The following is a 27,650-nucleotide window of genomic DNA, read 5'->3' as shown; positions in this document are numbered from 1 at the left end:
CCAAGAACATCTGAGTACATTTCTACTTAGTTGAAGGTTTTATAAACATCATAAGGGCATTCTAAAGGGAATGGAACAATTTTTTTAAAGGTTTATTTATGTATTTATTTGAGAGAGAGTGCACCCACGCAAGTGGGAGGAGGGGCAAAGGGAGAGATAGAAAAGCAGATTCCCGACTGAGCACAGAGCCCTATGTGGGGCTCCATTCCACTACTCTTGAGATCATGATCCCATCCAAAATCAGGAGTCCAGTGCTCAAGTGACTGAGCCACTGAGGTGCCCTACTAGTAGAACAATTTTTGATGTTTGCCATATATGAAGAAAGTATGTTTTTTACCTCATAGCATTTATTTATAGAGTATCAGAAGGAGCTCCCTACTTAACTATGAAAAAAATGTTTAAAATTTGTTAGATGACTGTTACTTGCAGCAAACTATTAGAAGGTGATCTGGAATAGAGAGAATATATGGAGAGAAAATACCAGTTAGAAAATCTCCATATAATGAAATGAAGAGAAAAGCAACTATGTGTTGAAAAACCCTCCATATCCCATAGCAGAGACTACAGTATAAAGATCCAGCAACTGAAGATACTTGTGTGTTTTTTGTTTGTTTTTGTCATTACTGTTACCTTTTTCTTTTTTTATTCTAATATTCAGTGATCTCAGAATGATTTTCATGTTTAATTTTAAATGGAAATTTGTTAAAGTCAAAAGAACCTGAGACACATTAAAATTATGTTGACATTACTGTTTCGAAGTAATGTCACTGAGGCAATTTTGACAAGATAATATTCCCATTTTTTAGTTTACTAAGTCATACCTCCATACTGTAACCAACCAAATGTTTTTCATACTAATATTTTGGCAGCAAATTGCTTTTTTCAAACTTTGTTCACAAATATTGCTTACTTAAGAAATGTATTCCATTAGAGAAAGATTTTGAAGCTAAACTTGACATACACTTAATAATCATCTGAAAAAATACAGGAACATTAATATGTTTTTGTGTTATTTTAAATCTATACTAATGAATAGAAATGTTCCATTCCCCAAATCAATATTGTCAATATTGTTGAAATATTATTGAAATATGTTGAAAGCAGTGAGATTACCGTTGATTATGCCTTGTCTCCTCAGATAAATTTACAAAGAAAAATGAGAGTTACTGGTGTGATTACTCAAGGAGCTAAAAGGATTGGAAGTCCAGAGTATATAAAATCCTACAAAATTGCCTACAGTAATGATGGAAAAACTTGGACGATGTACAAAGTAAAAGGCACCAATGAAGACATGGTAAAACTGACTTAGCATATTTAATGTAAAAGTAAAATCTCATTAATAATCATTGATTGCTAAATAGTTACCAAGTCTTAAACAGAAGCCTTATATTGTTGCAAATACATTTGTGATTTCTTTTTAATTGGACTAATAGGGTGTAGGGTGTAAGATGTTTTTCCAAGTCATAAATGTACAGTGACTACCATTTAAGATTTTCTCAGATTTTAATTGTTGGTTGTATAAACACTTTATCGCAATGTTAGCATAATCCTGCGTATGACGATTCATTTTTATTTTAAAAATAGCTTTCAATTTCATTTTATTGCTTTGACAGATTAGCACTCTCCTTAATCAAATGAGTACATATCAAAATTATTGTTTTTAAAGAAAAAAATATTATTTTTAACAAAAATACCAAGTGATGGAAACGATGTGTGCTTGTATATTTCACATTAGAAAACAACTTTGTTATTAGCAGAATATAATATGTTAGAGAAAATGAATATAATATTCAGTGTCTGCTTTGCCTTTTCATATGATAGTCCCAATTTTTTATCACATTTTCTTCAAAAAGTTTTAGTCTTAAAAATTTCAGGACTGCAGCTCATCCCATTTAAAACCAAGTGATTTAGACTAAACTCTAATAAATTTAATGAAAGATTTTTAAAATACTTTCTTAAGTAAAATTAAACAGTTTTCTGATTACTAGATTATATGAAAGGTAAGACATGAATGAGCTTTAAAAGAATTAAAAATAACACATTTTGCATTTAATTTTTAGAGGGAAATACTGTTTTTCACTGGAGATATATATGAAGACTTTGATTCTCTCATCAGTGATCTGGGACTGACTGATAAGAAAGTAATCTTGAGGAATCAGACCCTAAAGCTTCGTTAAGTCTGGTCATAGCATTAGAGAGACTGAGTGATCAGAAAATACTAGTGAAGACTGGTTCCCACAAAAAGAAACAAACAGACAAAACAAAACAAAATACCTGTAAATACTACATAGCATGAACGGATGGACCCAGATTAAGTTGAAAGGTTTAAGGTGCCCATATCTCAAAAAAAAAAAAAAAGAAAAGAAAAAAAGAAACTCTCCCCTGGCTCTAAAGGACAGACCTTAAAATCGACAACACCATCATCATAGAATATAGATTATGCCATAGACCACAGTGGTTTATAGCTTTAATTAGGATTTTATCTATAGGTTTTATATTCACTGCTAAGGACAAGGTGCTTCCTAAATTCTCTAGATCCCCGAATTACTTAATCCAATTTGTGAAGCATTACGTTGGGTAGGATATAGGGTCAATATATGAAAATAGGTAAAGAAGCTGTTTCAGTTAATAATTTTAAACTCTATACTATCTCTTTACCCAGGTGTTTCGTGGAAATGTTGATAACAACACACCCTATGCTAACTCTTTCACCCCCCCGATAAAAGCTCAGTATGTAAGACTCTATCCTCAAGTTTGTCGAAGACACTGCACTTTGAGAATGGAACTTCTTGGATGTGAGCTATCAGGTGAGTCTCATATTACCTATTTCTGTATTTTCTTTGAAGAAAAAAAACACATATTTGTATGTAGTCTACTAATTTGCCATCTGCCAACACTCATAGACATTCATTTCTGCTACAAAAGGTCTAGGGCATGGTTCATTGAGAAAATGTGTGTGTGTGTGTGTGCGTGTGTGTGTGCGTGCACACACACGTGAGTAGGATAAACAAATTCCAAAACATGCTACAGAATAGAATTAATGTAGAAGAAACTATGTTTTATTTCAAAGAAAGTACAACAAATTCTCACTGGAAACTTTTGTCAAATCAAAATGTATCTTGTTTTTAGGAGTAACTATGATTTACGCTTTGTGACAGAAGTTCAGTAAAAACAGGAATATGCCTGACCTCATAATTTGCAGTTATGTTTATGCTTTATGGCATAGGAAAGTAAGCTTTATCTTTGTTCATCCACCATGAAAACTTGGTTTTGTTTTGTTTAGGTTTTATGAAACATGTAAATTTATCATTCCTCCCAGGGAGGCAATGCTTCAAAACCATGATAGCTACTATAAATTCATTCTGAGATCATTCTTATCTAGCAACCTGCTAATTGTACAAACAGTGATTATCCAGCTCAGAGATAAATCTATCGAAGGAGTCTGAGTTAAGTAATTCTTCTCTTCTAGGAGCATCAGTACTAGATATAAAGATGAAGACTTAATGTGTGGATCTCACAGTAGTCCCATTTCAATATAGCTAGATTCTGAACTAAACCAAAAACCTTGTCTAGGCATTTCACTGTGCTGTATTTTTGGTGGTAGTTCTTGTATTTCTAGCATCAACATTTAAAAGACTATCTTTGCCACTATGGCTTGAGATTATTTTGTTCAAACAACTGTTTTGTAGAAAGCTAAAAATTCATGTGTGCCCCACTTTTTAGCATGAAAGACTTTATCAGACTTACAGTAATGCCATTTAGTTAAAAATAGGAGGACACATCTTTCCAAATGGACAACTGAGAGCTTTTTATTCATTTCAAGAGGTTGCACAGACGTTAAAATGCATGCTTTATATCTGTTTCCCTTCTTAGGTTAATTTGTGATGCCAAGAAAGAGAGTGATTTTTAGCAAATAAAAGTTACTATTAAAAACAGCCAAACTTTAAGTGTACCCATTGCATTTAAAGGAATTAGAGACATTTGGCCAGATGAGTGACTCTATTTTAAGAATCACATTTTCATACTATATATGGGCATCGTTTATAAAGTAACCAACATGCGTTTTTAGTACCATTAATTATCCTAACAATGATGTTTTCTTTATTTTGGTAATTTGAACCAGCTTATTGACAGCCAGAAATCTCAACAGAATCATTGCTGTGCAGTGTTTATATTACATGTCACTCTGTCATCACAGGCCAGTGTCATCCCTAAGTCATTCATCATAAAGCAATCAAGAAGCAGCCAGGCCCCGTGGTTTTTAGTTGTTTAACATCGCCTTCACCAATTTCCCAGTCTCTTGATTCATGGGGGCCAGTCTCTCTTACATGGCACAGTTACACCCCCAAGGTATGAATATATTTTACTTTCACGTTTAACAGGAAGTTACCCCTGACACTTTACAGATTTTATGTTCTTAAAAAGAAGACATACCCCATCTCCCAATTTCACAGATTGATTTCAAACTTACATGCAGAGGATAAACTCTCTCAATGGATGCTTTTAAAAGCTAGGGCACCTCACTCCAGAAATAATCAATTTTTTTCTTAATACTTCATTTTGTTCAGGTGCTGTCCGTTCTAGTAAAAGTGTTAATCTACACATATGAAATCATGTGTATAAGAAGGAAAATTTATGGTGCGAGGCAAATTGACAGAGAGGTTAGCTATAACACTTGGAAATAAACAGTAATATAATGTGCCAAATGATTTCCCACAATCCCCTGCAACACTGTAGCACAAGCCTGCCTTACTGTATTCTATAAGCTGTTACAAGATCTCTCAGCCTGCTCAAAAGATCAACAGCTAATCTTTTCCCAGACACTTAAAAAAAGAAAGTCCCCTAAATTCTCTGAAAGAGGTATGATTTAAGATGGTTAGAATGAAATGAATCATGAGTATAATTAGAGAAGGAATAGTCATTAATTCATCCATTATTTGAACAAATTATTCAGCACTTGCCCTGGGCTAGATATTAGACAACAGAGCAGATATGATATGAATTCTATGACTAAGCAGAAATGGTCAAAGTAAAGGCATCCAGCTTCAAATACTATATCACAAAAGGAGAAAAACAACTTTCCTTTCCCTTGTATCTTTCTGCAAGCCAAGCAGTTTTACAAAGATTCCAGTGTCAGGGCAGGGTGTGTGGGGCGGGGTGGGGGGGGAGCATTGGTGGTCATAATAGAAAAGTCAGAAATCTATAATGCAGGCAATGCATGTTACCTTAGAACTGCCAGCAGATAAATAGCATGTCATTAAGATTTTGAAATTTTCTAAAATCTTTGAGATTTGTCATGCAATTTTTCTCCTCCAGAAGTTATATTTAGGAATTTGAACTATTTTTATCCTGAGACTTAGGGTCTAGGTCCTACACCTGAATTCTAACAAGACTTGTGCTAAGGCACACAATTGGCTAACCCTCCATGTCAGTTTTGGCCATGTTTGCATAGGAGAGGCATTTCCTAGAAGGTGGAGGTGAAGCAAAACATGGAGATGCCTCAAGAAGGCAGAGATCTGGATTGCCTAGAGCAGAAAACAGTTAATTGTAGTTAAGAATTATTTATCAATGAACAGTTCTAAGCCCCCTCTCTTAGAGGCTGGACTTTAAATGGCCTAGTTTCAGAAAATACAATCAGTTACTACATTATTTAGTGCTTACTGATCTGCTGATCTGGGGACTTAACGTTGTTATGTTTCAAGATGAGCTTTATGGAAATAATAAGCACAGCTAACATTTATTGAATGCTAACTATATGCCAGACCGTTTCTAAATAATTTATTTAATGAATTTCTTAGAACATTTTTGAGGTAGTTTCTATTATTACCACCATTTTACAGATGAGGAAACCAAGGCGTAAAGTGGTTAAATAATGGGTAAAAGGTCACAGAGAGAGTAAGTGGGGAACCAGTAGAGTACTAGGAGATGGCCTTGATTGGAGAAATCCCCTTTTTCATCTTGGCTTTCTTGATGATCAAACTCTATTGTGTGTTCCTTGGTCAAAAAATGTAGCAATTGTACCTGTGGAAGACTCAACCATAAGAACTAGGAAGATCAGTAGGAGAAAAAAGGGATAAAGAAGGGGGGGTAATCAGAAGGGGGAATGAAGCATGAGAGACTATGGACTCTGAGAAACAAACTGAGGGCTTCAGAGGGGAGGGGGGTGGGGGAATGGGATAGGCTGGTGATGGGTAGTAAGTAGGGCACGTATTGCATGGTGCACTGGGTGTTATACACAACTAATGAATCATCGAACTTTACATCAAAACCAGGGATGTACCGTATGGTGACTAACATAATATAATAAAAAAATATTATTATCAAAACAAAACAAAACAAAAAAAACCACTGACTAATATGATAATAGAATCATGCTTCCTGTTATGAGCTTTGTGAATGGAATTTTGTCACAGCTGCAATTCAAGATTGGAAAATTCTGTGTAAGTGTCTTTGAGAAATTGTGTGTGTGTGTATGTGTGTGCATGTGCGTGTGCGTGCACGCAGGCACATGTGGACATATGCCCACAATTTCCCATTAACAAACAAACCCAAATTTCATACCATGACAAACCTGAAAATATATGTGCCAGATTTGGAAATCTTTGAAAAATACCCAATACTAGAGGTTATCGAATATGATAGAAATGTAAGTTTTTATAAGAAGGCTTGTGCAGTAATGATTTTTGCTAGAATTACCTTATTTTCTTCTATTATCTATTACTTTAAATCCTATAGTTGCTCAGTGCCTGGCACACAGTACACATTGAGTAAATATAAGCTTCCTCAACGTCCAGAAGCCATGTTGGTGCTATAAGAATCCATGATAAAGATTAACAGACATTTCTCAGAAAACAAAATACTGTCCAGTTGGAAATATACCATTGGAGCTGTTTGTGAAAATAACTTTGTACTGAGGGAATTTTCATTTGCAATATTATGGAGACAAATAAAAGAAAAGCAAAAATACTTTGTGAGAAAATGTTCTTTTTTAAAGACACAATGAAACTGTTGAAAACCAGGGAATAGTCATGAGGCTATCAGTAATGAGACAGGAGAGAGCATTTCAGCCTTGTTTTCATTTTGCAAAATCATCTATCACAGAAAAGTAGCTTGAATTGTCTTCCTTGTTTTCAATTTTTCCAAAATATATTCAGACAAAATAGCCTGAATTGGCTATCTTGTTTTTCGATTTTGTTCCAGATTTATTTCTGATCATAGCCTTTTTTGAATTTAGATGCTTTCTCTTTGGGGAAATGAATAGCCTTATGCTTAATCTTCTTTTGCCTATCCAAAATGAACGAAGAAAACTTCCAGGGTAATAAATTATTTTTCTCATGGAGCCCTTCTCATTTTCTTCCAGGCTGTTCAGAGCCTCTGGGGATGAAATCAGGACATATACAAGACTATCAGATCACTGCCTCGAGCATCTTCAGGACTCTCAACATGGACATGTTCACTTGGGAACCAAGGAAAGCTCGGCTGGACAAACAGGGCAAAGTGAATGCCTGGACATCGGGCCACAATGACCAGTCACAGTGGTTACAGGTAAGATTTTCAAAAACTGTTCCACCAGCACCTGCTCTTCTTCCTTAAGAGATTTGCTGTTGGTTAGGTGAATGTCAGAGTCCTTGCCTTCATTCTAATTTAAGCGTACCTTCCTCTTTGGCTTACCTAAAATTGATAAAACAAAAATTCCTTATGAAGCCATATCCATGTGCTGTTTTTACTGTGATGTTGATTTATAGGTGCTTCCATCAGATTGATGCCCCAGATTGTACCAGATCACAATATATATAGGTCAATTCAATCGATTATGAGAACATTTGCATTTTAACTCGCACCTATTCTAATGCTTCCTACGGGTATTGGTTTGAAAGTGCCACAGCAGGATTCCAGACCACCCTGAAATCATGCTGTTGACCTGCAGATTGTTCCCACAGAATCCTGACTCCTGACTTATTAGCTCTTTACCTGTGGTTGCTAAGCAATGGAGCAATTTGATTACACTCTCATAAGAGAGCTTTCTTAGAGAAGGAAAGCATAGACACTGCAGAGTCTATTTATCATTTGCAAATGAAGTGCCGTTATAGTCAGTGCTTTTTAAAAACAATCTTCTTGAAATGCATTTATTGTGGAGTACTTTTAAGTATGCACAAATTTGTTAATGTCTTCTGTGGCAAAGAAAAGTAAGACAGCTTAATTGCATAACGAGGTCATTTTATTTGAAAGATATGAGTTCTATTATTGACTTTTATGCGGTATCCCTGAGTTTCAAACCTGTGGTAATTCATTACATTTCTGAAAATCACAAAAACAATTATAATAGCAACAAACATTACCTCTCATGGAACCAGATTTGCCACCTGAGTCTGTTCTAAGTCACGTGAAATGTCCAATCTTCTCAGTAGAAATTGTCACTTTTCTCTTTACTTTCCCCTAACATTCTATCTGGATCTCTATTGATCTGGAGCTTTATTGAGCTCTTTCATTAGCTATTATGCATTAAGGATAATTCTGTGTGTTCTTCTCCTTTTAATGTTTTATGAGCTTTTTGAGGGAAGGGTGTATATGTATACACACACACACACACGCACACACACTCACGCAGTATATTTCCTTTCTCGCCGTCCCTTCTGCCACCTCCCTGATCTAGGCTACCACCCCCTCACCTGGGTTTAGCAGAAGCCTCCTCACCAGCTTTCCTGTTTCTGGTCTCACTCTCTAAAAATCCATTTCCCAAATTGTACCCAGTGTGGTTTCTTTTTCCCCCTAAAATGCAAGTATGATTTTCTTACTCCCTTTCTAAAACCCTTCACTTGCTTCCTATCAGCCTCAGAATAAAGTGCAGATTTCTTAATATAGCCTCGAAGTTTTCGCAGGAGTTGGCCCTATTTCATCTCTTACCACACTCTTCTAAATTTGCTTCACTTTCTCAAACCAAATGTTCTCTCTTTCGGTGCCTTTATAAATGTCCTCCTCCTGGTGGAAAAGAATAGAAAGAGCACCTCTACCCTTAGCACCCCCTGCCTTGTGTGGCTGACGTCCTCAGCTGCAGTTTGGTTGTACTTTCCTCTGGGAAGGCTTTGCTACTACTACCGTTTCATTTTACCACACAGTAGTACGCAGCTCTGCCGAGTACTGCTGTGTCCTCGGTAGTTCTCTCACTGTCTGTTATCACACTCTATTGGAAATTGTGTTCTCAGATTGGATTGCTTGCTCCAGGAGGGATGAAACCACATTTGTCTCTTGTGACTTTCTCAACTCGTTGTACAGTACCTAACTGAATACCTGTTATAACACCTGACACGTGGTGGGCATTCAATAAATATTTGTTGAATGAATGAATAAGTGGATAAATGAATAGTTCAAAGTGTAGTTCAAGTTATTGATTTGGGCCTAGATGGCGTATCATTCTGGTCCCCAACTGGTAATATCCTCAAATTATAAAATAATAATAGAAATCTAAATAGAAATAGAAATCTAAAGGGCACCTAGGTGGCTCAGTTGTTAAGCATCTGCCTTCGACTCAGGTCATGATCCCGGGGTCCTGGGATCGAGCCCCACATCAGGCTCCCTAATCAGCGGGAAGCCTGCGTCTGCCTCTCCCACTCCCCCTGCTGGTGTTCTCTCTCTCACTGTGTACCTCTCTCCAATAAATAAATAAAATCTTTAAAAAAAAAAAACTTGAAATAGAAATCTAAAATCTCATGTTAGGGGCTTCTGGGTGGCTCAGTGGGTTAAGCATTTGACTCTTGGCTTCCACTCAGGTCATGATCTTGTGGGTTGTGGGATGAAGCCTGTGTCAGGCTCCTGGCTCATCGGCGAGTCTGCTTGAGATTGTCTCCATCTACCCCTCCCCCACTCATGTGTGCATGCGCTGTCTCTCTCTCTCTCTCTCTCTCTCTCTCTCTCTCTCTCTCTCTGTGTGTCTCTAAAATAAATAAATAAATCCTAAAAAAATAAAATATCATGTTAAAGATCTAGTCTTTTTAACACAGGAACTAAATTTTCATAATACATGACTTTATGAAGTTTTCAAGTTCTTAATTTGAGGAAAACATAGAAAAACTTTTTCCCATTTATTAGACTTGGATGGCAAAGTTAAACTGGTTCTTTGTTGCTGTATAAGTTTTTTAATTGGAAATATTCTAGTCACACCTCAGATTAACTGGATTTAGCTAATATTATTTTTGAGTCATAATGCCATGTGGAATAAGACAAAATATTTTATACCCTGTAAGTAGCTCAGATAGGCTAGTAGACTCCAGGATATCCACATGAAAGGATTGCCGATGGCAAATATGTTTAGAAAGAGAAAATAAAACAAACATTTTTTTACATGAATCAGTGTGTAATCTTTAATCCAAACCTCCATCCATCACTTTTTTTAAGATGGCTTTTCAACTGTCTTCTTAAAGTCACTTGCATGCTGAAATTGATTCATTCTGTTGGTGACAGATTTTCTGTCAATTCAAGGACCAGTTCTTCCAGTATATGTCTATTTTTTTGTTGTGACAAAACATATTCAGAATCTCCAAGGCAAGGTAAATTGACATATTTTCTTACATTTATTTTTTTCTTTTTTGACATAATGCAAGAAAATGCTCAGAATTGTGACTATTTTTAGTGTATTCTCCTAAAGAGAATATAATCTGTTCAACTGTACCTTGTTAGGCTTGTTAGTATCTTTTTTGAAAATAAGATTAACATTTTTACAGAAAATGTATAGGGTGATTTTGTTTTTGAATTATTGGTGTAGCATTAGTTTTTGTCCTTGCTTGAGACTTCTGAATTTGTAAGTTTTAGCTGTGCTTTTAACCAAGATGCATCGGTTCTGAGAAATAGCTCTTCAGAAGAAAAACCATGTCTGTCATTTAAAATTCCCTTCTTTCATTAACAACCTCCTGCTAATGGATTTTTAAGAAATTTCTTTTATTCATCAACTATACATATAACCCTCTAATGATGAAAGTTTTATTTCAGTTTAATAGGTTTTCCCAAAACCTATTTGGATAATATCTGGAAATAGTTGCTATAAAAGAAACCTTCCCAAATGCCCTTTTGCCCAGTCGTTATGTATTTTAAGGAATTCTTTAAGATATTCTTTTAAAAGAATTCTTATGTATTCAAATACCACTTTAGCATTTTATTCTTATTATTACTCTAAGGTTTCTTCCAGTTTCTTCTATAATATGGTCAAAATCTCAGATGCTTCTCAAGCAAATGTTCTTGTGTTATTTTTTAGAAGTGATCTTACCAGACTGATTAACGTCCTTGATGTGCTGTTAATCGTGAAATCATTATGCTATTCCTATAGAAAGTGGCAAAAATGTGTAAAATGACATTTCGCTCACTGAGATTCTTTGGGATCAATTATCTTCTGTGGTTAGTTTCTAAACAAAGGACCCAGAAGTTTTGTCATATTTTAAGGTGGATTCAATTAGACAAATGACAGAACTAAGGAAGCACATAGTAGGTTTCCAGCAATGGGTAGCTCCCTTTTTTTTTTCTTTGTGGTGACTTATATAATCTCAGGAGAGCATAATCCGATGCCACCAGTCATAACTAAGAATGAAGATATGTGTCCATATTCTTTGCTTCTTCCAAAAGGGATTATCCAATAAAACGATGAAATGTGAAGCAATATACTACCACTCAGTTGCAAACTGTGAGCAGTGTTGATAAATTACATAAATTTGCATTAGCAAACAAAAAATTTCAAATTTCTTCTAGGTGGTGGCAGATTTTTCCGATCTTTACCTGCGAGTAGTAGTAATAATAATAGCTTTAAATGCACATTATGTCATTTGGCAATGTTCTCTACTGAAATCATATTTTTACTAGATGTTTATGTGTTTTTATGACCATGTTCAGTGGGTTTTCAAGAGATTGAGTAAATTCCCTTCTTATTTATGCCCAGATTATACAAACTGCTTAAAATTCAGCATGGAATTGAGATGTTTAATGACATTCTAACAGGGGTAGGAGCATTACTGATGATAATCTTATAAATTGTGAAGAAATATTTTTGTCTAGTAGAAACAGCTGTACAGGGAGCACTCTAAGATTTAACTTGGATTGATTAAAAATACTTTTTAAAATAAGACATAAATTCTCTTATAGTGAATCTATCGTGCATGAATTCATTGCCTTATTGGTGGTGACTATAGAACATGGATAAGTCACCATCCGTAACTGAGTCTGGTTAAAAGTTTTTCGGATTTCATGAAGGGTAGCATAATATAAATGACTAACAGGAAGGAAAATGTCACCAGATCACCTAGGAAATGACCTCTTGATCTATTTCATGAGACATTTTCTAATTTAAGGTAGTCTGCATAATATTTCAACCAAATCAGTAGAATTGATAGAGTTGTTAGGCGGCGCACCTTAGTGTTGACCTTTGTCAAAATTGCAGCTAACCCTACACAGCTTCATTTCAGTACTAATTTTGTGGAAATGTGTAAGAAAGCAATTGAAGTTTTCAAATTAAATAAACCTTACGTAATTCAGTCTGTTTCAGATTTTTAAAAGGGGGTATCCTAGCCATAAAATTCATAACTTCTTTAAAGCCTTTAACTTCTCTTGCCCTTTGGACAATTTATTTACAGAGGAGCTGAAGGAAGGGATCAAGGTACCTTTAGGTCCCTGGAAAACATTTGGCAATATGAAGAAATATTCTAATTTCCATTTCACTCTTCCACAGTCTCATATATACTAACCCATAAGTCCACATGAAGGGTTCAGTTATAAAGCAGATCTGAAAGAGATCAAGTAATGAAACAATTTATGTACGACTGTGAAACAGCTTCCATCTTTCATAAAGTTAGTACATTTTGGAGTTTCTGAAATGAGTCAAAGATGTCTATACTTTGTTTAGACTATACATCATCTTTCAATTTTTTTGTAAGTTTACAATATCAAAGGGAATCTCTGCCATCCAATTAGGGGAAAAACTTTTAATGAGCAAAAAAAAAAAAAAAATTGAGTAGTGTATTTATATAGCCAGAACTTAGAAGGCGAAGGGAAGTGCAGCCAGACTCAATCTAGTACACTGAGTGCATAGTTTGAAGTCCAAAAATCTGTTTTTTTAGGGCTGACGGATCATATCAGTGTTCTAAAACTCAGTTTTTTCTCTTGTTCGTCTAAAATGTGAGTATTATAGGGGTGCCTGGCAGGCTCAGCCCGTAGAACATGCAGCTTTTGATCTCAGGGTTGTAGGTTCGGGCCCCACACTGGATGTAAAGCTTACTTTAAAAAAATTAAATAAATGAAATTAAATGTGTATATTTTTAAAAAGGTAACTTCCCAGGCAACCTTCCTTTTAAAAACTCTCAGACAGGGGCTCCTGGGTGGCACAGCGGTTAAGCGTCTGCCTTCGGCTCTGGGAGTGATCCCGGCGTTATGGAATCCCCCACATCAGGCTCCTCCGCTATGAGCCTGCTTCTTCCTCTCCCATTCTCCCCGTTGTGTTCCCTCTCTCGCCGGCTGTCTCTATCTCTGTCGAAAAAAAAAAATTTTTTTAAATAAATAAAAACTCTCAGACATCTAAGATTCTGGTATCTTACATAATGGTTGACCACGTCCAAAGTAATCAGAAAATTATCAGGACCACCAGGTAATTTCTGATGAAGGTTCCAGAAAGATATCATATGATTTACTTAGTGTTGCAGATATAACCGTATAACCTTAAAATAACTCTTTAAAAAAATTAACTTATATATTATACAGAGTTTATCTACTTAATACCTTAAATATTCCCCCACCTTTCCACCTGTTCTAACTTTGTGTCATTTCTGTGGGTTAGTGTATATCTCTCTATAAACAGCTTAAAAAAATAAGAATCCCCTAAGACAAATGAGACAAAGCAATGAGACATATTAAGCCATTATGAAGCACTAATACACTAGCATTGACCTATAGCAAGTTATGAAAAATGTACAAAACAATAGCTTCTAAAGTGTACATTAGATTAAGTGCAGGGTGCATTTTTGGAAACAAGCCTCGGTACATAGAAATTGGAGGAAAGCTTTGTGGTTCAGAGATTAAGTGGCTTCGTAATTTAAAATTTTGCATAAATATTTTTGAGACACGTACTATTGCAAAGCACAATGCCAGGTACAAGGAACTGCAAGATTGTTTGGCACTGTGTCTGCCTGCATGTATGATTACTGACGCCCTAATTGTCATGATCCAACAGTCCAGAAGCAATAAACAGAAATGGGGGGAATTGAATGCTTCAGCTTAGAAGTATTTCAGACCATTGAAAAGCTGAACAGCAGGACTTATAAGAATGGTGTGTGCACAGCAGGCCCATTCGTGTTTTTGTGATAATCAGAATTAAATGACTTCTGATTCCTTTGTGTGCAAATGAATTTTGTGACATATTCGTTATCTTTTATTAACGAGATATGGTTTTAAGAATAGTAACAATTCTCCTCTAAAAATATGAGCTGAGGATATGCCAGTGAGTGAAATTTAGAACCTGGGAATACTGATTCAAATAAGACAAGCATTTGTGAAGGCTTCCAAATACAATGAGAATCTCCTCTAATCAGTAATCTTGTTTTGCCTTTAAAGGAACTCTCTCAGTGACTAAGTTATGTCTGTTTTATAACGAGGCCACAGGGAGTCAGAGGCTTGCTAAAGATTCAGGGCCAGCCAGCAATAGAAGGGGAACTTGAAACATGCCAGGAAGCTCGTGTGCCTACTTTTACCACAATATTTTATAGACTGTTCAATGAGTGAGGTGACTCCTTTTTCCAGGGGATATTTGTTGGATAAGGAAACCGTTTCAGAGCCCAGTACATAGCCCTGACCACTTACCTTGTCTTAAGGGAGAGCTCCTGGTATTTCTGTGCACCTAGCTTGCCCTTTAAATTTGTGGCTCCACACTGTAAAAATTTTATTTAGTGTTGCTGACCATTGGATACACACACACACACACACACACACACACACACACACACAGAGGCACACATCAAATTTTTTTTAAATGTGATTCCTATTTGTTTTGTTTAAGATAAAACTAGTATGAAATAGGACAGAAATTCTAATTTTTCCTACAGCTTGGTGGCATGTCGTTGTACTTACCCTGCATTTTAGAGAATGCTGCTCTTTTCCAGACTCCTGATCACAGTTACACTCACCTGCTCCAGTTGCTTTGGTTTATCCTAAAGACCTGTACTTTTTTTTCAAAGCCAATGGTGCTATGATGAGTAGGTCATCTGATTTTCATTTACATTCATGATTAAGATGTCTCTCATTTATGAAGTATTTATTTGCTAGCTAATGTCAACATAAAATAAATTTATTTATAGCAAATATCACATTCATTTTCTTTTCGCATTAAACTCACATTTCTGTGGGGAAAACATGCCTCTGTGAAGTGACTTTCAAATCTCTAATGTCTTTGTTTCGTGCTGCTACTGTAGTTCACTGGCAGAGTCTGTCTCCTGGGAAGAGTAGGTCCACCTAACCATGCCTGTTTCCATATTAACCTCTGGTTAGAGTCTTCTCTTAGATTTTTTAAGGTGTGTATAAGGATATATCTGCCTACTGCTTCCAAATAATTACATTCTGGAAGTAAAATGTATTTCAGAGAAAAAATAGATATGTTTCTTGGCTAGGATAGATTGTGGTCTTAGTACCAAGGCCAACTAGAGTTTCGATTTGTTGACTCACCCCTTAGGCCCCTTGCCCAAGGTCTGTCAAGATGTCAAGATGCTGTTCTCTCACTTTGACCTGCCATCTATGTCCTTCAAGTCCTGGTGTGTCTGATTCCCCTCCTCTCACCTAAGCCTCCTGTGTCCTTGTCATTTGGTTTATCTACTCTGTGCTTTGTTTCCAGCTCTGCCCTCTCAAAGTTGATGGTCTGTTTATGATCCACCCTCATCCCCGTGGAAGGTTCAGCCCAGCCTGGCTCTCAAAGGGCCACTAAGTGCTCCCTTTACTGTTGGCTTCTCTGGGTTCAGCTTGTGACCACAACTGACTTCAGTCTTAGCTTTCTTGGTTCCTGCTTCTGACACTCAAAAGTTTTATTTTTCCAGATATTCCTTTTCTTCAGATAGTTCTACTACCAGAATTCAGTCCTCCTGACTACAGACTTAGAGTTTCCAAAAGGTCCTCTCTTCCTCAGTGTGATTATGAATTGATAAAATGAGGATAACATATATCTTCACTCTTTCATCCTAAACATGCAGTACTCTAAAACAAATTCGTTCCCTTTCTCACCAAATGATAACTTTTATGAGCATTTCCAAAATGTACCCTGAAAACACTGCTTCCATAGGCTCTTTAAAAAAAAAAAATTCTGTACTGAAATATATTTGGTAAAGCCTATATCCTCTTCTCTGTTACTGATTCAAATGAATCTTAGCATAGGATCCTTAAGAATCCAGTAGGAGAGAGATTTGTTTTATTTGGAGATATTCAAACTTATTTGATCACAGAGTGCTTTTTAAAAATGACTGCCTTAACATTTCCAGGAACCACTGGAGGATATTCTCTACCAATTAAATTGCCTTTCTGCAGCACTGTGTTGGTTTTGAAGGGCTTTCCTAATAATTTTCACTGTATCCTTATAATAATCTGGGTATATATAATTATTTGTATAAAGTATTCTATCTCAAGACATGAAGAAACAATTTACAGAGGTTATATACCCTAATCCTCTAAATGTCAGAATTTGACCCCAAATTCCAGTTTCTCTGTTTTCCATTGAGTGCCCGTTTTCATGGCTATTTGCATTTGGCATCATGTAGAATGAAGTCTAACCTTAGCAGCCTTTTTTTCATTATTTTTTTTTCAGTATAGCCAAATATATGCAAAACATGTGTATTTGGAAGTAGGGTTTTCCAATTCACTGCATTCTTCTATTTTTGTGACAGACCTACACAATATCACAACAATGTCATCAATTCTATGTCCGTATCTGCACAAGCCAAGCATTTAAAATTGCCGAAGTGGGTTCAAAGCATTATTTTCACTTCTGTTTCAGAAAGAATGTTTCCCATAAGCTAAAGTGAGCCTAGATGTACCTGAAGAATAGTGGGTCCATGTCATGAATAGATGGGCTCTATACACTAACCACTCTAAGCAAGGAAAGTAGCATGTGAACATTTTGCTTCTTAAGAAATATCTCCTATGAGCTAAAAAGCTTAGCTAGAGAAGTTTTGATAGTACACAAATACTGGACACTCAGTGGTAAAAAATTTTACTCTCATTTATTGAAAAGTACATTTGATAATTTCTTTAAAACTCTATTTTCCCTTAAAGTGACAGAGGATCATCACTGAAACTTACCTTTAAATATATATACTGTGAAGTTCATCCTCCTGCAAGTGTTCCTACACTTCCTGGCTTTGCCTTCTCTACGTTCACGGTGTAAAGTTCTCGCTCTTCATCGCAATGAGGGAGGCTTTTGTAGCTGATGTGCATTAAATTTTAAAGTATAATTCATATTAGGATATTCACTGTTTTGTAGTGAAATGGGACACTAAACATAAGCAATAGACATTTTGTAGCATTCACCGCTGTTGAACAATGGGAACTTGGAACTATGAAAGCATCATTGTTTTACAAATACGTTCCTTGCAGAATTTCCTCACTTAAGAAGTCAGACTATGGGCTCTTTGAATAATGAAATTTCTGTTGTTCCATCAATCTTCTCTTCTACATGGTCAATGGCTTTTGATAGAGAAAAATTTAAAGGAAACAGAGGTGTGTGTGTGTGTGTGTGTGTGTGTGTGTGTATTCAATAGAATAGGTTCATTTGCCCATTTGTACTATTTCTTTGTACAGCTAAAAACTGATAAAAAACATTTCCTCTAAGGTTATCCAATATAAGAAAGGAAAAAACCAAGAGATATTTACCTATAAGCATTATTAATTAGTATCTATGATACTAGCACTATTAATTAGTATCTATGATACCTTGTTCTATAGTTTTAAAATAAAAAGTAGAATAGAATTTTATATGCATTCAAAATTGTATTAATTATAATTGTGGAATTGCATAAGATTATTATTAACATCTTATATGCAGCATAATTAACAAAACCAAATATGGTTAAGTGGGCTTAAAGTAAATGAATAAAATACAAGCAAGGGTAATTGAATAACTGTTATTCCAGTTAAGCTCTGTGTCACCTTTCTCCCCATCCCAATATCCTACCACCTATTTGAGGTTCAGCCTTTGTTTCTTTCATAAAAAAGCACTGTAGTTTTAATCCCCAAAGCTATGGGATTTGGTGGTTCTTCATAAGTACCACAGGACCCATCTGTTCTGTTAGGCATATGTCTGATGATGTAGGAGGAGCTATATAGACAAGATAATATATCTAAGAGCACTGTAGACTGTAACACTAAATATGTGTGTGCGTGCGGGTGTGTGTGTGTTTCTACAGCTGCCTCAAAGCTCTGTAATGGGAAATAGGGGAAATTCTAAAAATAAAGCAGCTCTAACACTCAAAATGGGAGAAAGCACACCACCAGCTGCTTCTACCTTCTTGCAAGTTGGAATCAAAGTCATTTTCTTAAAGTGTGGTTTGGAGACTTCCTGCATTGGAATCAGCTGGCATGGGCTGGCTGAAAATGCAGAGTCTCAAATCCCATCTACAGAGCTGCTGATGTTGTTAAGTTTGGATTAGGCATAGAAAATGTGCATTTTGGAGTATATATGCTGGAATTCTCGCACAACATGAAGTCTGAGAGAAAAGGAATTGGCAATTTATGGTTTGACTGACAAACATTTTTATTTAGAGGCAACTGTTTTAATGGAACTTGCTTAGGTATGTTGAATTGAAAATTATTTGAATATGAATCTAATCGCAGTTTAGAGATAGATTATCAGGACACTTCAAATTAAATAAATGTCATGGTCCCAGTAGACAGAATTAAAAGAAAGCAAGCTTACATTGATCTGACTTTATTAAATGAATGAATCCAACAACAAATCTTTAGCTTCTCCTAACTCTATCAGAAATAATGTACATCAGGGGCGCCTGGGTGGCACAGCGGTTAAGCGTCTGCCTTCAGCTCAGGGCGTGATCCCGGCGTTCTGGGATCGAGCCCCACATCAGGCTCTTCTGCTGTAAGCCTGCTTCTTCCTCTCCTACTCCCCCTGCTTGTGTTCCCCTCTCTCGCTGGCTGTCTCTATCTCTGTCGAATAAATAAATAAAATCTTTAAAAAAAAAAAAATAATGTACATCAAAGATGCATACATAGAACCATATCTAAAATCTAAAACGGGGTCTGTGATGGGTTCTGTATCTCCAGTTTTCTCTGGCTGGGAACCATATACATACATATGTATAGCGTTAAAGCTCTAGGATACGGAATTATGGAATTTAAATAATGAAGGGTTTTTGATACTTAGTTCTTTGATATTCCTAATAATGATCATGAAACACTACCAATTCCTGAAGTATCACTTGCAGAGAGTACAATATGTCCAGTGAAGATGGAGTATTTGTTTTTGTCTCATGAAAAGGCCTTATTTAAAGTAGAAGCTTAATGCATGTTGAAAATCTCTTGAATAATATTTTCAAAAATTGTCAGTGTTTATGTAGTTTATAGAGTAATTGTAAACTAATTGATATATCTGATAAGAAACAGTATTTCGTAACTGTTAGGGTGGTAGGCTCTATAGAGCAAAACTGTCTGGATTCAAACTCCTTCCTTCTCTGCCACTAACTAGTGTGTGACTATAACTTCACCTGTTAGTGTCACGATATTCTCACTTTCTTTTTTTTTTTTTAAAGATTTTATTTATTTATTCGACAGAGATAGAGACAGCCAGTGAGAGAGGGAACACAAGCAGAGGGAGTGGGAGAGGAAGAAGCAGGCTCATAGCGGAAGAGCCTGACGTGGGGCTCGATCCCATAACGCCGGGATCACGCCCTGAGCCGAAGGCAGACGCTTAACCGCTGTGCCACCCAGGCGCCCCTATTCTCACTTTCTAAACAGAAATAATAGTGTCTATTTTATAGGATTGTGTTAACATAAGTGCTTGTAATAATTAAATAACTACTATCAAGGGTTATTTACTATTATTTTATTAATCAAAGTAATCCAGTAACCAGTGAAACTGTATACATTTTCTTTTATTTTAATCTATCAAATAAAAATACTCAATGCTTAGTTAAGAATTTCAGATAAATGATAAATAGAATAGTTTTTTAGTATAAGGGTGTTGCAAATATTGCAAGGAACATACTTAAACACACACACAGGCACACAGGCATAATGTTGTTTATCTGAACTTCAAATTTAACTGGACTTCCTGTATTTTTTTTTTTTTTGCTTAATCCAGCAACCCTATATTTACTCTATCTCATTCGAGTTCTTTACCCTGGCACCTCTTCTTGAACTAAGGGATGTTGATACAGTGATGATTTAGTCAATAAATAATAGTTTTAATAGATTGCTCATCTATAATTGGTTTTGCAGTGCACTTATACTCCAGATGAATAGATATTGCAGAGTCAATAGTTTATTAACTCCCACATAAATATGCTTAAATTGACCTCCACTTCAATATTATTCATCCCTGTTTTGTTCTGGGGAGAAAAAAACCCCACTATTCTGGCTCTTCTGTACTTCATGGATTTCTAAGGATAAGATGAACCTTTTGGGATCCAAACATAAAGCCAGGTGATACACTCTGGAAGTCAGTCTCTCTTAATATATAGGAACTCAGCATAATATTCTCCATCATAGGAATTGACTGAAGTTGCCAGGAATGCCCCTGAGTGACTCTTAATGACATTTGGGATATTGTGTCTACAATTTGTAGAAATTGCCACTAGATGGCATTTAAGATCCTCAAAGTTTTTAGGCTCTGTGCATTCCAGTTATAAAAAGATACAATTTTTATGACCTAAACTCAACTCTTGATCCCCTTACCTACTGGCTGTGTGACAATAGGAACAGTATTTTCCCCCTAAACATCAGTTTCTTCACCTGGGAAATACAGTAAATGCCCACTCCACTGAGGCTGTTGGAAGATTGAATGCAATTACATATATAAAACATTCTGCAAGGTGCCTGGAATGGAATAAGTGCCCCATGGGAGCAGTCTTTCCTGCCTCTTTCTCAGCATTTTAAAACAGAAACCCTAGAGATTAGCAGTACTGGAGCTTATTTTGACTCCAAATCCTTTGGCTGTATTATATTTAATCAAAAGACAAAGCTAAAGGAGGAAATAGACTACTTTGAGTCCCGTGCTTTGATTCAGGTTATTTCATGTATTCCAAAAGTTGCCTACACTACTGGATTTTTCCATAATTGTTCTACTTAACTATCTGAATAACGCTGGAGAAACCCTCTCCTGGCCCTAGCAAGATTATGTATTGCTTTATCAGTCTAGCTTTCCTTCTGGAAAGTCACTTCCTTTGGGGAGTTACCCCAGTCGAACCAGGTATTGTAAAAGAAGCTACCAACATAGTCCCATGTTCCACCCCCCAAGGTGAGTTTTTCAGATAGAAGTCCAAAACTTCCTTGTAAATGGGTTTTAAAGAGGCCTCTTGTTGGAATTGTCCAGGGAAGGTAGAAGCCGAAGACACTCCCTTAAGCTGTACTTGTAAAGCAAGCATAAGTTATGACACAGTGATTATTTAGAGTTGTTTTATAGAGAGATGAAGGAGAAACCAAAAATTTCCAGTCACCTCAGAGTTAGCAACTCCTTGAAGCCACCACTCTGTCCTCAGGTATGAAATTAAAAAATACCTTGGCCCCAACCTACCAAATGAGGAAAGCCACTCTAAGAGCAAAAAGTGGAAGAGAATCTCAACATACTCTGCTGTTTCTTGAGCTCTCTTTTCATATTAATGGACAACTATTTTTTTTTTTTTTTGCATCTGCCAGGCCATACTAACCAACAAGAAGTGGACAGTGCCAAATATTTAAGAAAAATTCATGGTGAAAAAGTCATTACATTTTAGAAAAGTCTATGCACTGATTGTTTTGGGATTGTTTTTGTTTGTTTGTTTGTTTAGACGTCTATGAGAATATAATGATAGAAAAACAGTATTCTCCCTCTTATTCAGGTCTTGGGGGAAAATGCAACTGAAAAATACAGGACTTGAGAAATTCTATCTATAAATAACGATCATGAATTAAAATACTAATCAGGTTTAAATATAGAAAGTATAGAATCTCTTTAGGAAGTTTCATTCTTTGAGTTTTTTTAATATACTAAAATCTATTTATAAAGGACATAAATATATTCATTTCAAAGGTGTTTTTTTAATGGATCAAATAAATGCAAAACATATTAGAGGAATCTATCTTATTTCTTACTATTTCCTTTATAATTTTGAAAAATTTACCTAGTATTGAATATGTCCAAAATAAATTAGAAGCGACAGTTATTTCCTCAGAAAAGTCAAATAAATCAGGCTTATTATTTTTCTACCACTTTACCCGATGCATATAGAATTACAAAGAAAATGGAGAAATGAACAATAGTATTAAACTGGCCAATTAAAGCTAATTAGGAGACAGTTATATTCAAGACCATCAAGTTGCAATCATAGGAGTCCCATACTTGTTATGATATTAAATTAATGAGACAAGAATGTAAAACATCCATATCTCAATATGTTAAATTATAGTTTGTTTTTTACATGGGAATTTAATTACAAAATTTTAAACTACCAAGTACCTATTCTAGCTTATTATCAAATTATACATGATACCTGTTGAAGAGATCAAACATGAAAGTTTATATTATTTTTCAAAAGATTCACTGCTGCTACTCCCTTGCAGTTCTCCTTTCTAAAAGAGGATAATAAACCTTCTTACCAATTGATTTCATGCTTTTCCATGAGACTTACCTTGGTCAATGATTGGGAGTTGAAGTGATGCTTCTCTTTTCTGAGTGGAAGATTTTGGAAATGAAGAAAACAGATAGTAGGTCCTGATTTGTATTACAAAACTGGGCACAGGAGCATGATGTCACTGTCATATAGTTTTATCTGACAACCACAGCAGTCTCATGAGGCCAGAAGGAAGTCAACCAGCAAGTTCTTTAAATTTTTAGTCTTGAAACCGAAGGACAAAGAATGTACAAAATAGGAATACTAATACTTATTTATAGGGTTATTCTAAGCTTTAAGTTATATAATACAGATGTAATATTCAGCAAAATACCTTATTTGTTGTAAACCCACATTAAATAGTTAATGATAAGAAGAATGAATATGGTGGTAGTTATAACAATGCTACTCTGGACCTCACCCAAAAGGAGCTATCCGTCAATGAAGTGGAATTGATAGGAGTTGGGTAAGAAAGAAAACATTTTATAGTATTCATGATAATGACTGCACAAAATTAGCTCGTTTTGCAAAGAATGTTTCAACAGAGGTTGCAGACCAATAGCAGTAGGCACGCTTCAAACTCAGCCAAGTTTTTACCAGATGGCACTGGATGCTTTTTTAATTTTTAATTTGAATGCCCTGTCTGGGGCATATGCCAATAATCCATCATCCCTTTGACCTTTATGATCCAAAATTGTCATTTGCTATGTCGTCCACAGGCCTATGAAGATATTTAGTTTGTTCAAGACAATGGAAAGGGTTTTCATTTTAGTTGATTTTGAAATAAGAACCTCAAGTAAGAAATAGTCCCCCAGCTTTTGATCAGTCTTGAGATATGACTTAGAGAAAAAAAAGCCCCTTAATGTATAACTTGCTTCTGTCATTCTGTCCTATTTCAGAACATAAGGACAGAGAGGGAGGTGCTAAATGCTTAAAAAGTTAAGTGGGGACGTGGAAGTGAGAGCTGTTGCAGAGACTTGCTCACCAAAGAAAATGACCGAGCAAGTGCAGGTGAGGAGGAAAGCAAAGAATGATGAGCAGAGCTTGAAGATGAAGCAAATAATAAATAATTGTAAATGATGATAAATACATGTACACACATATACACACAAAATAGCCCAGGTATTAGCAAAGAATGACACAGTGACTATGACACCATTGGTGGCAAATTTTGTAGTCTGAGTCTGAAAAGAGAAATACGCATCAAGAGATATGGGTCCTGATCAGGTTCAGCTGAGGAGCCATGGTTCTCCAAGCAGAACAAGTTCCATGCTCCAGTGAGGCAGAAGCTTTGTCGAGCTGGCCTGACTGGGAACTGACATAGGAAGACAGAGCAGAAACCCAATGAGAAGAAACAAGGGAACATCATAGCCCCAGAATGAGAGTGAGCTTGGGCCCCCGGATGCTCACAGGGTATGTGTGTTCCAGAGTACCCTTCCTCTGAACGCAGCAGCAATGCCAGGACACTGGATGCGCAGAACCCAGGAAGCCATCCAGCCCCATGTCACCCTCTCAGCCGGGTACCTTTTGTGGGACACAATCTGTACAGCCAAACGCTGCAAGCTTGAGGTGACTTGATGGATGAGAAGAGGGGCAGCATCGATACCTGCTGCTTCTGATTTGGTATATTTTTTGATGAGATGGGGTTTAGCTAGGGGAGGGGGGGAAAAGCAGGGTTTGATCATTTTGGCTAAGCCTGTCACCTTCTGTGGCCAAGACAGTGGCTTTTACTGACAAGCAGAGACTAAATACCAGAAATAGAAAGATGCAGTTTAATAGGATTGAAGAAACTTAGCTATCAAACAACTCAAAATAAGAAAAGTTCTCTCATAGAACTAAAGTTTTACAATTTTGCAATTGCATTATTCTGGAATCCCTCAAGTCCTTAGTGGCTTTTAGAATCACCTCCATGTTAATGTTGAATGCAGGACTCCTTAAAATCCCTACCTAAGAGTTGCTGTCCTAGGCAATAAGGTATTGGACTCTAAAGAAATGTCTTCAAATTAGGTATTTAGAAAGTTTAACCTTTAAAAATACAAATTAGGAGAATTTTTGTTTGGCTGTGCCACTAATTTATAGTAAGCCCCTGGGCAGATGACCTGCTTTCTCTGGAACTGGGTTTCCTAATTTTTTTAAAGTAGATGGAATATCATCACACAAATGGAAATGAAAATGTCTGTTTTATTGATGCCTGCCTGGTATCCAGAGAGAGAAAGTATGGTGCCTACAGTTCATGCTTCAAAATCCCAACTGACCCAGAAAGAACCCAGAATGATCCTCCATAGTGAGAAGTCAGGTTTGATGTACTGAGTCTATACATACTGACCCCAATCTACAGTTGCAATCTGTAGGAGAGACAGGCCCCCTGAGTATTTAACATCATCATCCACAACTGTCAATTCAGGTTACTGTGGAGGGAATAGCACAAAGTGTGATTACCGGTTCTCATTTCAGTAGTTTTTTATCATGCTATCCTGTGAGATTTTTTAAACAAAATTTGCACATTTTTGCAGCATTACTCAGTACTACCCATTCATGCAACAGACATTTATTGGGTGAATTCTAAGTCCAGACTCTGGGTATGTAGAGGAAAAGAAGAAAGACAAGTTTCCTGCTCTTAAGAAGTTTGTAGCTCATAAAAACAGAGCTATAAACAAGAAATAGAAGAAAAATGAGTATTCTAGGAAAATAGAAGAATCTATTAGAACATAACAAGAAATAAAAGAAAAATGAGTATTCTAGGAAAATAGAAGAATCTATTAGAACATATAGTAGAAGTCTGATGTTATCTGGGGACCAGGAAAGACATCTTAAGAAAGTGATATTTGAGTAGAGATCTAGAAAATAAGAGTTGGGGTGCCGGGTGGCTCCGCGGTTAAGCACCTGCCTTCAGCCTCGGTCATAATCCCAGACTCCTGGGATCAAGTCCTGTGTCAGACTCCCTGCTCAGTGGGTAGTCTGCTTCTCCCTCTCCCTCTGCCATGCTCATATTCTCTCTCTCTCTCTCTTTCTCTCTCTCTCAAATAAATAAAATCAGAAAGAAAGAAAGAAAGAAAGAAAGAAAGAAAGAAAGAAAGAAAGNATGCTCATATTCTCTCTCTCTCTCTCTTCCTCTTTCTCTCAAATAAATAAATAAAATCTGAAAGAAAGAGAAAGAAAGAAAGAAAGAAAGAAAGAAAGAAAGAAAGAAAGAAAGAAAGAAAGAAAGAAAGAAAAGAAAGATAGATAGATCTGCAAGTAGGAGGGAGATGGAGTAAAAAGAATGTTCCAGGAGGAACAGTATAAGTAATTCAAGAGAAAGGGAGAAGAGTTAGTTGTATCTGCAAGTAGGAGGGAGATGGAGTAAAAAGAATGTTCCAGGAGGAACAGTATAAGTAATTCAAGAGATAAAAGAAAGTATAGTGTGTCTGAGAAACTGAAAGAAGTTCAGTTCCTAACAGTTTGAATGAAACTTTAGGTGAATTACCCAATATGTTCTCTCCATGTGATTTTAAATAAAGTGACAGCGTAATACTAAAATGAACCTTATAATGTTTAATGGAATAGTTGTACCAATGAATGACCCATTTCAAGAAGTATTCACATAAATATTTATTATGAATTAAATGAATCTAATTTTAAGGGCTCCTCATCATTTTTATAAAAAAGTAACTGATTTTATTTCTTAATCCTCTAGCTAAGAAAAGGTAAAAACATATCATTTAATATTAAAACTGAGAAGTTTCTATAATAAGAGTTGGAAAGAAGGGAAATGAGATTATGATCCCAGCCTGAGAAAGCTGAATTAATCAGCAAGATCTTTACTGAAATTCAGCCATATCAACATGAGGATGAACTTTGCTCCCTATTGCCCTAAAATTACATCAAGTCTAGAATAAAAAACTTTATTTATACAGATGTTCAAATGAATTATTTTTTATCTATAGCTAATTTTAATGAGAATTCTGATGTGAGATTCAGTTTAATTATTTCCAAAGTCATATTGGTTAGAGCAATCCATTCCGATATCAAAGCCCATTTCAGAAAACATCAGTATAGTCTTACAGTCTGCAAAAAAAAGCAATGTCACAGAGAAACAAAAAATAAATCACCATATAACATCTGGATTCCAAAAGCTCAGGTACTGAGAGGGCTGTCTCACTCAGGCCTACAGGACGTACATGGTGGGACTTGATATCAGTGATAAAGCCTGTCTGGCAGAGGCTAGAGAAGGCTTCGTCTTCTGGGTGTTTATTGACTGGTGAGGAGGGAGAATACCAGAATAGATCCCAGTACAGGGTTCACATTCTAACCCTGCTGCTAGAATTTGTATCCTTACTAGCAGGGCAGATGAATTCGTCTCCCCAGGTCTCCTCATCTTCATAATGAGGCCAACTTTACTTAAAGGGATTATTGTGGAGCTGGAATGAGAGGACATCCATGAAAATTGTTACCATATTGTTGGGATATAAGTAATGGACAGCCCCCCTGCCCTGTTTCCCCACATGGATATAACATAGTAGGCAAAATTATAGCAAGGGCCATTCTAGATAGGTTGAAGGCACATTTGCTTTTTGCATTGTCTCCCATGTAGAATTGATTGTGACGTGGTGATGATCATCATGACTACAGTGATGGAAGCCTCACCTGTGATCTGATAAAGTTTCTCTCCATTACTTCTAGAATGACCTGATCACTAATTCCTCACTAAAATGTGGACGTTTGTTTGTTTGTTTGTTTGTTTTACAAACTGCACACAACATATCCTTTAGTCTTCGAGAAAAAACAAAGCTTAGTTTATTTTTTTGAATCAAAAATGAGAAATGAGAAACAAGTGCCATTCTTTTCTCA

The 27,650-nt window shown here is 36.1% G+C and overlaps 1 protein-coding gene across 2 annotated transcripts in view; it reads left to right on the top strand.

Annotated features, from left to right (window-relative positions):
• Nucleotides 1-27,650, top strand: part of EDIL3 (EGF like repeats and discoidin domains 3) — a 407,373-nt gene that overhangs the window by 298,498 nt on the left and 81,225 nt on the right. For both annotated transcript variants that reach the window (XM_019806447.2, XM_011232960.3), the window contains 3 exons: nucleotides 1,139-1,294; nucleotides 2,663-2,807; nucleotides 7,361-7,545. In XM_019806447.2, the coding sequence (XP_019662006.1) occupies nucleotides 1,139-1,294; nucleotides 2,663-2,807; nucleotides 7,361-7,545 (486 nt within the window). The remainder of the gene's footprint in view (nucleotides 1-1,138; nucleotides 1,295-2,662; nucleotides 2,808-7,360; nucleotides 7,546-27,650) is intronic.

Source organism: Ailuropoda melanoleuca, chromosome 3, assembly GCF_002007445.2.
Source record: "Ailuropoda melanoleuca isolate Jingjing chromosome 3, ASM200744v2, whole genome shotgun sequence".
Taxonomy (NCBI): Eukaryota; Metazoa; Chordata; class Mammalia; order Carnivora; family Ursidae; genus Ailuropoda; species Ailuropoda melanoleuca.
This window is presented reverse-complemented; position numbering and strand designations above follow the sequence as displayed.